The sequence below is a fragment of the Chiloscyllium plagiosum genome, chromosome 22 (genome assembly GCF_004010195.1).
Source record: "Chiloscyllium plagiosum isolate BGI_BamShark_2017 chromosome 22, ASM401019v2, whole genome shotgun sequence".
In the NCBI taxonomy this organism is placed as follows: Eukaryota; Metazoa; Chordata; class Chondrichthyes; order Orectolobiformes; family Hemiscylliidae; genus Chiloscyllium; species Chiloscyllium plagiosum.
The window spans coordinates 35,953,241-35,968,450 of record NC_057731.1 but is presented as its reverse complement, the minus strand read 5'-3'; the positions used below and the strand labels follow the sequence as shown (position 1 = coordinate 35,968,450).

General features: G+C 41.0%; 1 protein-coding gene across 5 annotated transcripts in view; it reads left to right on the top strand.

The window, feature by feature from the left end:
- ccdc186 (coiled-coil domain-containing protein 186) overlaps window positions 1–15,210 on the top strand; it is a 121,233-nt gene that overhangs the window by 15,109 nt on the left and 90,914 nt on the right. For all 5 annotated transcript variants that reach the window (XM_043712785.1, XM_043712789.1, XM_043712787.1 and 2 more), the window contains exon 2: window positions 14,265–14,988. In XM_043712785.1, the coding sequence (XP_043568720.1) occupies window positions 14,288–14,988 (701 nt within the window). In that variant the 5' untranslated portion in view covers window positions 14,265–14,287. The remainder of the gene's footprint in view (window positions 1–14,264; window positions 14,989–15,210) is intronic.

The window sequence follows — 15,210 nt, the reverse complement described above, 5'->3', positions numbered from 1 at the left end:
CCATATCGTGAGGTATTTTTAGAATTGCACAATGATCTTTTAAAACCACACCTTACATTAAAATGTTAAAAGTCACATTTTAGTGATGACAATCTCATGTTTAAACTTCTGTTTTCTACTAAGTACTATGGAAACTCAGACAGACAATATTTTCTGGTATTAGAACTATAGACAAAGAAAAGCTAGCATTCCTTAATGCCTTGGATTACTGGGTGTCTTGGCAATATACAGCCAACAAAATACTTTTGAACTATGTAGTCACTGTGACAATATGGGATCTACGCCAGTCATTTTGTATACGTAGCAAGCTTCTACAACCGGCCCTGTGGTAAAGACCAGATAATCATTGTGAAGTTAACTGAGCATTAATTATTGGCTGTAACTGAGTAGTGTCATGGATTCTTTGACATTGACTTGACAAGGAAGACGTAGCTTTGTTTTTAAAATCTCAATTGAAAGATTCCTATCTGACATTACAGCACGCACTTGACACTGCAATGGAGGTAGATCATTCATTTCTGTCGAGTGGTACTAGATGACATTTTGTATTTAAACTGAACCTTTAACACAGTATTTTGACCGAGATGAGGAAGGATAAAGTCACTCTCCTCTTTTCAATCTCTTGATTAACCATAACAAAGATTTGTTCTTTTTACTGCAGGCTCAATCCCTCAGTAGTTAAAATGCAGTTTTCCACTGTAGCAGCAAGGAGTTGATTACAAGGTTTTCTTGAGTGAAAGGGAAATTTTATTATCTGCTGTCTCTTACGAAGAGTAATGATGCACTGTCAAGTGTGCAATAACATACACACCCATTTTGAAAAAAAGAGCGGTAGTGTTTAGTACGTGGAAAGATGAAAGGACGATTCAGTTTAAAGTCCTTAGGGTGTTCTTGAAATTTGTGATTTTTAACCTATGACTTCAGTTGTTTAGTGATCTGAACCATCAGTAGTAAAGAATATTGCAGAGCTTAAGGCTTGGATAGTTAAAAGTATAGTTACTAATTGTAGAGCAGTTTAAAAGTGTTTTTGCCCAAGAAGCCAGAATTGGAGTAGTGCAATATTTGAGAGGGTTTTAGAGCTTTAACATATGCAGGAGGATATTCCAGACATAAGGAAAGTGAAGGCTGTGGTGGAAATTGAAAACCAGAATAAGAGTTGTAAAATTGCATTGCTGTTTAACTCTGACCCATGGAACTCAGTGAAGAACTGATTATTGAATGGGATACCAATTTCAAATAACCTCCCTACCTGTCCCCTAACTCCCCAGCCTCTCCCTTCCATTCCTCTCAGTCACCCACGAGATTCATCCTTTCCATTGGCTCCTGTCCTGAAGAAAGGTTACACCTGAAACATCTACTTCTCCACCTCCTGATGCTGCCCGGCTTGTTTTCTCCCAGCCTCCTGCTTGTCTACCTAATTCAGATACTAGCAACAGAGGTTTGGGTGACTTGGAGTTTAGGATAGTCAGCCAGATGTGCAAAATTAAGTGTTCAAATTATAACCAAAAATTAGGATTTCTAATGTGGATTCAATGAAGTAAAGAAGAGTCAGTTCAGTTATGAAGTTGGAAATAGGCATTCTTCGTTATAGGCTCAAAATATGCTTCTCAACACTTCTGTGCCACCTATTACACTAAGTTTGCAAATAATCTGGTTCATCTTCAGGCAGTTGTGAGGGAGAAGGATGAAGTTGGTAGCTCAAAGACTGAAGTGAGGCTAAAGACAATGGATTTTGTCTTGCTAATCTTTACTTGGAGGAACTTTTGCTCATTCAGTACTAAATGTTAGACGAGCAGTCTGACAATTGATAGAGTTGAGAGAAATGCAATAAAGTGAGGTGCTGCAATTTGGGAAAGCAAATCTTATACACTTAATGGTAAAGTCCCAGGGAGTGTTGCTGAACAAAGAGACCTTGGAGTGCAGGTTCATAGCTCCTTGAAAGTGGAGTCGCAGGTAGATAGGATAGTGAAGAAGGTGTTTGGTATGCTTTCCTTTATTGGTCACAGCAGTGAGTACAGGACATTGGTTAGGCCACTGTTGGAATATTGCGTGCAATTCTGGTTGCCTTCCTAATGGAAAGATGTTGTGAAACTTGAAAGGGTTCAGAAAAGATTTACAAGGATGTTGCCAGGGTTGGAGGATTTGAGCTGAACAGGCTGAGGCTGTTTTCCCTGTAGCGTTCGAGGCTGAGGGGTGATCTTAGAGGTTTACAAAATTATGAGGGGCATAGAAAGGGTAAATGGACAATGTCTTTTCCTGGGGTCGAGAGTCCAGAACTAGAGGGCATAGGTTTAGGGTGAGAGGGAAAAGATATAAAAGAGACCTCCGGGGCAACTTTTTCACACACTGGGTGGTATGTGTATGGAATGAGCTGCCAGATGAAGTGGTGGAGGCTGGTACAATTGCAACATTTAAGAGGCAGGGTTTGGAGGGATATGGGTGCTGGCAGGTGGGACTAGATTGGGTTGGGATGTCTGGTCGGCATGCATAGGTTGGACCGAAGGGTCTGTTTCCACGCTGTACATCTCTGACTCTAAGTGAAATAAAGCTACATGTCATTAGCAGGCATCTGAAAATTTTTGTGTTTTGGATCATGTTGCTGGGCAAGAGCATGTCAAAAAGAAATAGGAAAGAGCCAAAATGAATCCTTGAGGGGCACAAGAGTGTGCAGAGAAACAATTGCAAGTGAATTTCTAGCATGACCGCAGAGGAGGATGTAACAAAGCAAGCAATCCCCTTGGATGACAGAAAGGCATTGGATGATGATGTTGTGAGCAGCCATGTCCAAGACTTGCAGATGGGTTGAGGAGAGAGTTTACAATCAGTGTTGATATCATTTGCGACTTTGGAAAGCAGTTTTTTTTTTACTGTGTAGAGGTGGAAACTTGGTTGGAGGCCTTATGATATTGAATTTTGGGAATTAGATTTCGGAAGTGATTGCTCGTTCAAGAATTTTGGAGAAGAAAGGGAAGTTGGAAACAGGACGATAGTTTACAGGAACAGAGGAGCAAGAGATGACTTTGAGAGGAATCATGTTGGTGACATACAGTTAACAATTTTTGCTCTCTTTCAGTATCAGCTAACAAGGGAGCTAGAAAGTGAATTTCAGTTGTTAGTGTTTCAGTGAGAGTATATTGAAGGAACAAGTAGGGTTTCCAAGATGAGATGTGCTCGGGGGAAAGCAAGGTTAGGGAAAATAAATTTTGATTTCAGGCCTGGAAATGATAGTGGCTTTGAAAGCTTATCTGGTGGGCACAGGAAGTGGTAGAGCAAACTGATTAGATGGACTGGCTCTTTCTCTGGATGTACTGATTATATCATCGTTACTGCTTCCTTCTCTCGTCCAGAATTAGAAAAGTTGGATTTCAATTTTGCTTCCAATTTCATTTTCACCTCACTATCACCTGGTCCATCTCTGACTTCTCCTTTCCCTTCCTAGACATCTCTCTCTCTCCATTTCTGGGGATAAACTGGCCACTAATATCCACATTCGAACCACCAACTCCCCACAGCGACCTAGACGATACATCCTCTCACCTTGCTTCCTGTAAAATCTCCATTCTATTCTCCCAATCCCTCTGTCGCCATCGCATATGTTCAGATGAGGCCAACCTCGACAAGGGAGCCTTCAAAACCTAGGACTCGCCAGCACTGTTGTTAACAGGCCTCTTAACCAGGTCTGACTCATCTCCCGCATTTCCACCCTCACCTCCTGTCTTCCCTCCCACAATAGCAGTAGGGTTTGTCTTGTGCTTACCTACCATCCCACTAGCATTCACATACCAAATCATCAATTGTTGTTTCTGCCATCTCCATTGAGATACTACCACCCAACACGCATTCCCCTCCTCTCCCTTGTCTGCCTTTCGCAGGGACTGTTCCCTCTGGGACATCCTGGTTCACTCTTCCTTCAAGTGTGCACAGACACCTAAAATACCTCCTCCTCCATAACCAAGGGCCCAAACATACCTTCCAGGTGAAGCAACACGTAATCTGCACTTCACTCAATCTAATCTACTGCATTTGCTGCTCACCATGTGGTCTCCTCAACACTTGAGAAATGAAACGTAGACTGGGTGACTGCTTTGTGGAACAGCTGAGTTCTGCAAAAATGACCTGCCACTTAGACACACCATCCTGTCCCCTGGTCAACATCTCTCTCAAGTTTGCTGCAGTGCTTCTGTTTAAGCTCCGTGCAAGCTGGAAGAACGTCACCTCATTTTCCCCTTTAGGACCCTGCAGCCCACCGGACTCCATATTGAGTTCAATAATTTTAGGACTTGAACTCTCCCATGTCCGAGCCCCCAGTCCCACATACCAGGCCTTGTTATCACATGGTCTGCCTTTACACATGACCTATTGTTAGCCATTAATTGTCTCCATTTAATCGCTATTCGTTCTCCTAGACAGATCGTTATCCACTTCATTGTCTGTCCAACTGTTCTTCCCTCTCTTTGGACTCTGTCCCCACATATTGTTTACTCCTTGCCCCCTCCCCCTACCTTTTTTTCTTCTGCATGTCAGCCAACATTTTCTTAGCTACCATCAGTTCTGAGGAAAGGTCACCGGACATGAAGTGTGAACTCTGATTTCTCTTCAGACATGCTGGCTCTTCCAGCAACTCCCTGTTTTTGTTTCAAACTACACCTGTACATGGGTATACTTGGTATTTGTTGAAGGAGGAGACTAAGAGAACTGTTTAACAAGGTGATTTGCTGTTGAGAAAAGAATCTGGGGTAGTTCTTTCCTCACTGTTGAAAATGTGTTGCTGGAAAAGCGCAGCAGGTCAGGCAGCATCCAAGGAGCAGGAGAATCGAGTTTTCGGGCATGAGCCCTTCTTCAGGAAGGGCTCATGCCCGAAACGTCAGTTCTCCTGCTCCTTGGATGCTGCCTGACCTGCTGCGCTTTTCCAGCAACACATTTTCAGCTCTGATCGCCAGCATCTGCAGTCCTCACTTTCTCCTAATTCTTTCCTCACCCCAGGATGATCCTGGATTAGTGAACTCATTTTAGCAGAAAATTGCAGGGCTTGTTGGTGTTTTACATAATCCAACCTGATCTTGTGATTAATGGCTAATATCAGGCTCCATCATGGCTGTTGATGTCCATGCTCCTTGGTGAGGATTTGGAGAGGAAATTGTTCCAGAGCAGACAGAAGCAGGTAGGGTGTGAAGGGAAAAAGTGATGTGGGTGGAGAGTGACGAAGGAAGTGGCCAGAGATGGCCTGATCCACAATTGACACAATGGAACAGTGAAATCTCATGGCATGAATGATAAAGGGTTAGCAATGAACATGCATTACAGATATCTCAGAAGGTGAGAACTCTGAGACATCATGATGTTAATTAGAATCCCTACTGTGTGGAAACAGGCCCTTCGGCTCCAAATCCACACCGACCTTTTGAAGAGTAACCCACCCATACCCATTCCCCTATCCTATATTTATCCCTGAATAATCCACCTAACCTACACATCCTAAATACTATTGGCAATTTAGCATAGCCAATTCACCGACCCTGCAGATCTTTGGACTGTGGGAGGAAACCTACAGCAAACACGGGGAGAATGTGCAAACTCCACACAGACAGTTGCCCAAGGCTGGAATCGAACTTGGGTGCCTGGGGCTAACCACTGAGCCACCGTGCTGCCCCATTCACTAAAATAGAGTTTCAAGTTACTGAGATTGAGATGTTTAATGCAGAAGTGAGGTGAGGAAAGCTGTGAAGAATACTCTACTCTGAAAACTTTTTTGGCACTTCATTAATGGTGAAGTATAGCCATCATAAATGGAAAAAACTGGGCAGAACAAGCTGAAATGCTTGGAAAGAAAGGTACCGCAAGACTAGAAGGAAAAAGATATGACTTGATGATAAGAACTGTACTCTTGCTGTTAGAGTCTGGGTGGGGGAAATACTACAAGATGGAGGAGCTATTTTTGGGAAATGAAGTTATGACTCCCTCAACAATGTTTTATAAAGCCATGACCATGCAATTTGCTGTAAGAAGCCAATGGATGGTGAGGGCCTTATTCGCAATTAAATGGGTATTATGAAAGGAGTGCTGTTGGTAACTGATTTGCTAGCAGCGTTACAGAGATCAGCACATGGGATGGTGAGTTGTATATGAAGGAAGGTGACAAGATCGGCCTCAGAAGGTGCAATGGGGAAAAAGTTGGCTGCAGCGGAGTTGGATTGTCACTTGTTTAGGGGCAGCACAGAGTGCCTCATTGACCGTCTTGATGCCAAAAGAGGCAGAACACAATTATATAAGAAATAGGAACAGGGCAAGGCCATTCAATCCTTCAGGCCATTCAATAGGATTGTGGCTGATCTGATGTTCCTGGCATCCACTTTTTGCCCTTTACCAGCATCCCTTGATTCCTCTACTAGTCAAGAATCTATCTATCTATCTCCACCTTAAAACGACAAAGTTGTTCAACCCTTTAAGAGAAGAAATTCCTTCTCATCTTAGTCTTAAATTGGCGTCCCTTTGACCAGGAGGGGCACAATTTCAGAACATAGACTCTACCGTTCGGGAAACCATCTGTTCAGAATTTACTCTGTCAAGCCCCCTTAAAAATCCAGTATGTTTCAATGAGATGACCTCTCTTTCTTCTAATATCCAGTGAGTAAGTGATTGCAACAAGGTCAGCCAGGTGGACATCAGAATGAGTTCCTTAACTGCGGTTCTTAATCTGGTCTAATCAGGGAGTCCTGACTGTAGATATTTTGTTCACTCCGAGCTGGATGTGAGGAAGCTGGATCAGTGTCAAGAATTTTCCATGTGGAAATAAAGGGTGACTTGGAGAAGGGATACTGCCTCTGTGGAGCTATTTCACCGTCTATATTGGGGATCATCCTAGTGTGCTGCTCCCAATGATTGGGAACAAAAAAGGTCACATGACAGCAGATATGATCTCACAGCCCCTTGTACTGTTGCAGTAAGACTTCCCTACTGTCATAGTCCAACCCCCTTGAAATAAGGGCCAATAGTCCATCAGTGTTCCTGATTACCTGCTGTCCCTGCGGGCTAGCTGTGTATTTTGTGCACAAGTACACCCAAGTCCTTGTCCCTTTGTGTTGTTGCTCTCTGTAGTTTCTCTCCATTTTAAATAATATTCTATTCTTTTATCCTCCCTTCCAAAGTGAATAACTTCGTTTTCCCATATTATACTCCATTGTTCAAACTCTTGTCCAATTAACCTATTAATATCTGTTAACTATTTGCATCCTTCTTGCAACCTATCCTTTGACCTATTTTTGAGTCATCTGCAAATTTAGTTGCAGTACATTTGATTCCTTCTAAGTCATAATATATTGTAAACAGTTGTGGTCCCAGTCCTGTTACATTGGAATCCCTCTGTTACAGGTTGCCAACCTGAAAAGAATCCCTTATCGTCACCCGCTGTTTCCTGCTCATAAACCAATTCTCTGTCCATGCCAGTATACTGCCTTGAATGTGATGGGCTGTTACGACGTAACCTTTTTTGAGTACCCTTGTTGAACATCTTCTGGAAATCCAAATACGACACATTTTGGTTCTCCTCAATCCACTCTGGTTGAGATTTCCTCAGAACTCTAATAGAAAAAGCGTGTGCCATTAAGTTTTCACAAAGCCACGTAGATTCTGCTTGATTAGATTATGATTTTCTAAACATGTTGCTATTCCTTAATTAATTCCAGTATTTTTCCCACAATAGATATTGGGCTAATTGCTCTGTAGTTATCCACTTTTTGCTTCTGAACCCTGTGACCAGGAGCGCCACACTGGCAGTTTTTTTCCCCCCAATTATCTGGTACTTCTCCAGAATCCAACAATTTTTGAAAAATTATAACCAATATTTCCATAGCTTTAATTTTAGGATCCCAAATGCCAACCAACAGGACCAAGGCATTTAAGTGCGTTTATTCCCAATAGTTTGACTGGTAGTTGAGACTTCTTTTGTGGTTGTGGTAGTATTTAATTCCTCCCCTGTTCTTTAGTATTAATGGAATGTTTAAAGTATTTTTCACCATTAAAAACAGATGCAAAATATTTGTTTAACTGTTCTGCCATTTCCTTGGTTCCCCATGAATATCTCTGCACATTGAATTTCGAAGTGGCCTATGTTGTTTGACCTGTCTCTTTGGAAGTTTGTCTGGGAGCTGGGACATGAGCCTGGGATAGTGATGACAGGAGAGGTGAATCTAGGATTAGCAAATGGAAAGAAGTTGAGAGGAGAAAAAATGGAAGTAGAAATAATTTGGTTTCTGCCTGGAGCAGAAACCAAAATACCAACAATAGTTATGAGCAGTTATTTGGTTACAGACTTGCTCGGAGAATGTGAGCAGTGAAGAGGGAGGCTAGCGTTGAAGTGAGAGATCCTTTGGTGGGATAAATGAGTGCCATTCCCTTATCACTTTATAAATTTGGAAAAGTTGAGAAATGTTTGAAGGTCAGGGTATCAGAACAAGTACAGGTGAAAACATTTCATTAGGAATAAAGGCCTGGTGATAAGTACATCCTGTTGTAGGGTAGAAAAAGATCCGATCACTGAGAAGCCAGAAGATGTGTATGAAGTATTTTGACCCAGAAGCATGTAATTCTCGACAGAATCCAGACTGCAGCTAAAGCGACAAAACCGGTAGAACCACTTGGCCAGTCACAGGTTCAGAATGCAATAACAATAAGGAGGGAAGGGCTGTCAGTTGATTTGTTACTTTAAATTTCACTCTGTGCTGAAGGTCAGAGACACAGCAATTGAGTCTTAGGCAATGAAGTGCAGAAGAATTGTGTTCCTGTTGAGAAGAGTTTGAAAGCCATATTTAAGAAAAGCCAAGATTCGATGTGATTTAGGAGGAGGGAGGACAGATGATGAACACTTAGCTTGTTCAAAGTTTGGGAGAAGATTTGTAGCTCGGGTGCTCGTTGTTGTTGTGGTTCTGTTCACCGAGCTGGGAATTTGTGTTGCAGACATTTCGTCCCCTGTCTAGGTGACATCCTCAGTGCTTGGGAGCCTCCTGTGAAGCGCTTCTGTGATCTTTCCTCCGGCATTTGTAGTGATTTGTAACTGCCGCTTCCGGTTGTCAGTTCCAGCTGACCGCTAGAGCGGCCGGTATATTGGGTCCAGGTCGATGTGCTTATTATTGAATCTCTGGATCATCCACAGATTCAATCAATAAGCACATCGACCTGGACCCAATATACGGCCGCTGCAGCGGATAGCTGGAACTGACACCCGGAAGCGGCAGTTACAAATCACTATAAATGCCAGAGGAAAGATCACAGAAGCGCTTCACAGGAGGCTCCCAAGCACTGAGGATGTCACCTAGACAGGGGACGAAACGTCTGCAACACAAATTCCCAGCTCGGTGAACAGAACCACAACAACTTAGCTTGTAGCTAAGGCAAATGGGAGAGATTTGGGAAGATTAACTATGGTTGGGCCGAAAAAGAAAAGAAGTTCCTTGAAGCTGAGTTTTGTCTACGAAAGGTTTCAATACAGAGGAACCTCGATTATCCGAATAAGATGGGTAGGCACTACCTTGTTCAGATAATTGGTTATTCGGTTAATTGATTTCTTTTGGGTCTCTGAGTTTTCTGTGAAGACTGCTCCCCAGTCAGGAGACTAGGCAGCAGCACACCGTGCATGAGCCCCCGCTTCCCAACACCCACAGGACTGGTCAGCCAGACTAGACACCAAAGTAAGACTGCTGCTGCCTTTGTGGGGTAAGTCTCCAAATAACGCATACAGTCTCACACACGTTTTCACTGCAACTTTTTGATAGGTTCCGCTTTTGCCCTGTACAGGACAGTGTTGGAGAGATTACCTAGGGGAAGGGTGGGGGAGGAGTTTAAGGTGCACCCCTGTGTCGAACTCCAGGAAAGTGTAGTGGGAGAGAGAGAGGGCAGGAGGTCAGTCCTTTACTGTCCAGGATTGTTCTTGGCAGTATTTCAGTGAGCCGAGTTTGTTTTTAATCATTGATTGCGTCTTTTGTTTACAGGTACAGAGTTGAAACGGCTATTTGACATAATGTTTCTATCAGGACCTTGATATCATCTTCGGGTAATCTCAAATTCGGATAATCGAGGTTCCTCTGTGCATTGAAAAGCTTCCTAACTCTTGCATCTAACCATTCTGAAATTGAATGTATTGTAGACTTAATCAAATGGATTAATTTCATCATTCTGTTGAGGAATATGGTTACTCTGCATTTCTGTCAAGTAGAAGAATATAATTCTTTTTCACTAATAATCAACTGAACAAAGCAAATGTTGAGTGTTTCAAACATGTCAGAAACTTGAAAGATATTAGAATTCAGCATTTCCCATTCTGATACACTTTGAAGAATCTGAATGAAAAATAACCTGTTCTCTTAAGAGCCCTGGTAAGCTAGCACATCTCGGTAAAAACAAGGACTGCCGATGCTGAAGGGCTTTTGCCCGAAACATTGATTTTTTTTTTCCCTGCTCCGCGGATGCTGCCTGACCTGCTCTGCCTTTCCAGCACCACTCTAATCTAAGCTAGCACATCTCCCTGAGTCAAGATGTGAAACCAGTGCTGCTTAGTTGAACAAGCCTGCTGATTTTGTGGCTGCTTATTGATAAATAAGTGGAAATAGATTATTTGTTTACTCCAAAATGAAACTCACATAATACTACACTGTTAAAATGTACTGCTATGACTTTTGAGGAATGACAACAAATGTTGCATAAGCTGTTGAAAACTTAGTTCAAATATAATCAATCTATAATTGTTGTTAAATGTGCTTTTAGCATTTTTAACTGGGAGTACCAAATTTTGTGGAGGAGTACATACAAAGCTGAAACAATTGAAACTGCAATGTATTGGTGTTTCGCATGTTGTTTTGGGGTGATGTCAGGGTGGAGGTTGTTAATTTACATTGTGAACAGCTGAAGGTGTTTGAGAATATTTCACCCTGTTGGTAATGAATTTCTTTTTGTACTTTTAACTATTCTTTCTTTGAGCATTTTTAAAATCCTGATGCCATTTTAATTTCTTGACATTTTGATTTCTAATATGAGAAAAATTATACAAGAAAAATGGTAGGTTACATTTTATTTTCAGTCAATTCCCCCATTAATTTGGACCATGACAGACAATTCCGTTTCGTTGTCTCTTCTCCATATCCCTTCATAACGGTTGCCTGTCTGACAAAGTTTTATTTGTCATGACCTGCAGCACTCTAAGCAAAGAGTTCCTGTTTCCTACAACCATTTTCATGAAATAGAATAAAACTTGATTTCACTCTAAGTTTACATATGTTTAATTGTTTGACATCTTTGTATGTACTGTACCAAAAAGAGTTTCCATGACCCTCAAACCAAGTGTATGCAATTCACTTTAACATTTTATCCTTTGGGGCCTGGTGAATTCTGCATTGTACCTTCTTCAAGACCATGAGAGTTTTCCAGAGAGCTCAAAACTGACTACAAGTGAAATCTGAGGAAGGTATTCCTGAAGCTTTACTTTGCCAATTCAACCTTTTTCACCTAAAACCACTCGCCCATTAACTTTGTTTGGTCGGCCTTCAGAGATGTATACTGAAAGTTAGTTTTATGTAATTGACATCTAAATGTTACACTGCCAAGCTCCCAACCTTTAAAATACTGAAACAAACAAAACAGATTTTGCCAGAGAAATGAAGGTCTGTTAGTACCTATGGAGAGTAAACAAAAGTTTTGAGTCCAGTAAGTCCTCTTCCGAAAGACAACTAGTATTTCTTTTTCTGATTTAAAGTAAATGGCTTGCACTTCCTTTATAAAGTTAAAAATCACACAACACCAGGTTATAGTCCAACAGGTTTAATTGGAAGCACACTAGCTTTCGGAGCGACGCTCCTTCATCAGGTGATTGTCAATCACCTGATGAAGGAGCATCGCTCCGAAAGCTAGTGTGCTTCCAATTAAACCTTTTGGACTATAACCTGGTGTTGTGAGATTTTTAACTTTGTACACTCCAGTCCAACACCGGCATCTCCGAATCATGACTTCCTTTATAGACTTCTACTGCCATGTTTTGCCCACTCATTGATCTTTGCACATCCCCTCGTAACTTAGAGTTTCTTATTTGGCTTCTTAGTCAAACGCACACTCGAATATGCAACTCTTTGTTCCTTTGTCAGAGTTATTTGCAGTTAAAATGAAAATCTTGACACCAATGGAGATTCGCAAAGAAACATCTCTTGTCCCATCCTGCCAATCAGAAACACTACCTTAATCACAACTCTATCTCATACCTCTCAACCAATTGCTATTCCCTATCACAACATTATTTCCAAATCCTTAATTGATAATCGGTTATGTAAGTTGTTATCAAATGCCTTCTGAACATTTGATTTTTGACAAAAGTCATTGATATACTCATATCCACCCTTCCAGTAAGCACTTCGACCGGTTGGATTGGTCAGACGTAAGTCACTGCATTAGTAATTCAAGCGAACACTTGTTGTTTGGCTCATACATATTTAAACCCTCAGTCATTCTGTCTCTGTTGATAGATTCTATCAATTGACAGGGTTCTGGTTAACTATTTAAGGGTGGAGGGATTAAAGTAATGTATTGAAATTGTAATCTTCCTAATCTTGTAGGTACACTTGAATGTGGGGGAAAAAGAATGCACATTCAGTGTCCTTTTATTTATTTTAATATCTTGGAGTAGGAACCATTAGGTCCTCAAGATATACCTTAGGTCTCATTTTTTTTCCCCTTTTTTCAATTACCTTGAAGCCATAGAGGAGTTCTCCTCAATCTTATTCCGTTCCCTTGTCACTGATGTTTATCATCTTCCTTCCTTCAAATTAGTAGATAATTTCTTTATTGTCCATTCATAGTATTTTAATATATTCTTTAATAATCTCATGCCCTGTTGAGTGCATCAATTGAATTTGTCTCCAGCAGTGTGTTTGAGATCATAATGGCTTGCCAAATGAAAGCGTTTAATGAGGCAACATATCTGCTGCTTCTACAAATTACCTTTTTTATCTGTTTCCACTCATGGTTGATCCTTTTTTTATGAGGGCTAACTTTTTCTTCCTCTTGATACTGTCCTCTTACATTTGACCATGTTTACTAATGACTCAAGTGCAGCCTTTGCTACTTTAGGCTATATATTAGAATTTTTGTGGAAGCAGGCCATTCAGCCCATTGAGTCCACACTGACCCTCCAAAGAGCATCCCACCCAGACCCAACCCTCTACCCCATCCCTGTAACCCTGCATTTCCCATAGCTAATCCACCTAACTTGCACAACCCTGGACACAATGGGTAATCTCGCATGGCCAAACCACTTAACCAGGATATCCTCCTGCTGCCCTAAGGACATAAATTCCCCAGCTGCCATGATGGAAATTTGAATTCCCATTTCCAGGTCATGAGCAAGGCCCTGAAATTCTTAACCCATTGCCATATATGCTACACTATTATACCTTGTCAGTGAGATGTTTGGAAAAGTTCAATCATCAAGCATGTTTAGAGTGACCAGATTTTTGAATACTGAATACTGATTTCTGAAAGTTGGGCTGAATGTCCCTACTCCCGTTCCCATGAGATCCCCTTTTTGTGTAGCCTGGTGTTTAGAAATACTGCTGTAAAATTCTTTGAGATAGTGCCTTCGGCATGGTGAAACTATGTAAATACAAGTTTGTTCCTTTTTAATCTATTATGTGCAATATCTTTAAACTATTGGTGTGGATTCAAGTGAAGGAGATTTTTGAACATTTCTTTCCTAGACTTGGGTCATTTTTGGACTGACTAACAATTAATTGTGTTAAGTGACTCAAATGTTTCAGTTTTCTTAACTGTTGAATGATACAAATCCTTTTGGAGAAAAAAGTATACATGTTCTTATGATCCTAATGTTATCAGCCTGTGTTTGATTGAGGCTCTAGGTTAGGTATCAGTAAAACAGTCATGTCCACTTGCAGGCTGTGGTGAAGGTGGTGGGATGGGGCAGGGTATGGTGTGGGGAAGCTGGCTAGCTGAGGGCAGGGGGCTGTTCCTCATTGTCATATTAGAGCCTCCAACATGCCTTTATAAATAGAAAAGTCGGAGCTTATTATTTAACAATTTATAAAATATATCTTATAGATATTGCAGTCATTGTGCCTGAAACAATTTATTGTGAAATACATTAATTTTTTTGGAATTTATTATGTCATGGAGAAAGCAGCTGTGTGGGCTTTGACCTTTCATTTTCAATATGTTACTTAGTGTTCATGTGTGATTTTACCATTTCATCATGTCTTTTGATTTTATTGTTGCAGGATAAATATTTGGATGACTGAGAATGGAACAAGATCTAAGTGAGCAGGTTTCTCCGCAGGTCAATGAACAGCTGTCGTGCAGCGATGATAATAAAAAAAATTTGTTGATTGACAATTCCACAAGTGATGCAGCAGAAACAAACACATTCAATAACACATGTCATGAATCAGAAACTGATTCAAAAGTCAAAGTACTGAGAGTGGATATAAGTACAAAAGATGAAGTTGAAACTGCTGAGGTAGAATTGAAGACGCCAGAGGTTGAGCAGAATATGAATAATGTGACAGACCATGGTGGAAGTGGAGAACCTTGTGCTTTAATTGCATTTAAAACTGATACAGGAAAAGAATCAGAAATTGGGTCAGAGGATGCTGACTGTACAGAATTGAGTAGAATTGTCAATCAAAAATACAGTCCTACATCAGAGACATCAAAACAGACAGATCCTATTAATTGGACCAAATGCACATCATCCCCCTCTAACAAATTTGAATCTGAAAGTCCCTTTGATACAAAAGTAACCAAGGACCTGATGTCCAGGATGGAGCAAGAATCCTCTCAGGATGCATTGTTGGATGAGCTAGAATCAGAGTTCAACATGTTTTCAACAGAATCCTCCGTGAGCTGCAGTTTACCCAATGGAATTACAAAAGAAAACAGTGCCGTAATCATGTTGAATGAGTCCATACAAAGTAAATTTCTTCAAGAAAAGAAAATAAACAAGTAAGTTTTTAAAAGTATGGTAACTATGTTGAGAATAGTTTATAGTTACGTTGATGTGAGTGAGATATTGTACACCGCCGCCCCCCTGCCATTTTATAGAACTGCAGATGCTGGGTATGGACGTATTTAATAACAGGTCCTTTCTAATAAAATGCAGTGAATCTTTGCCTACCTAATATCCAAACAATGGTAGCAATTTCAAGGGAAAAATGTTGTCAACAC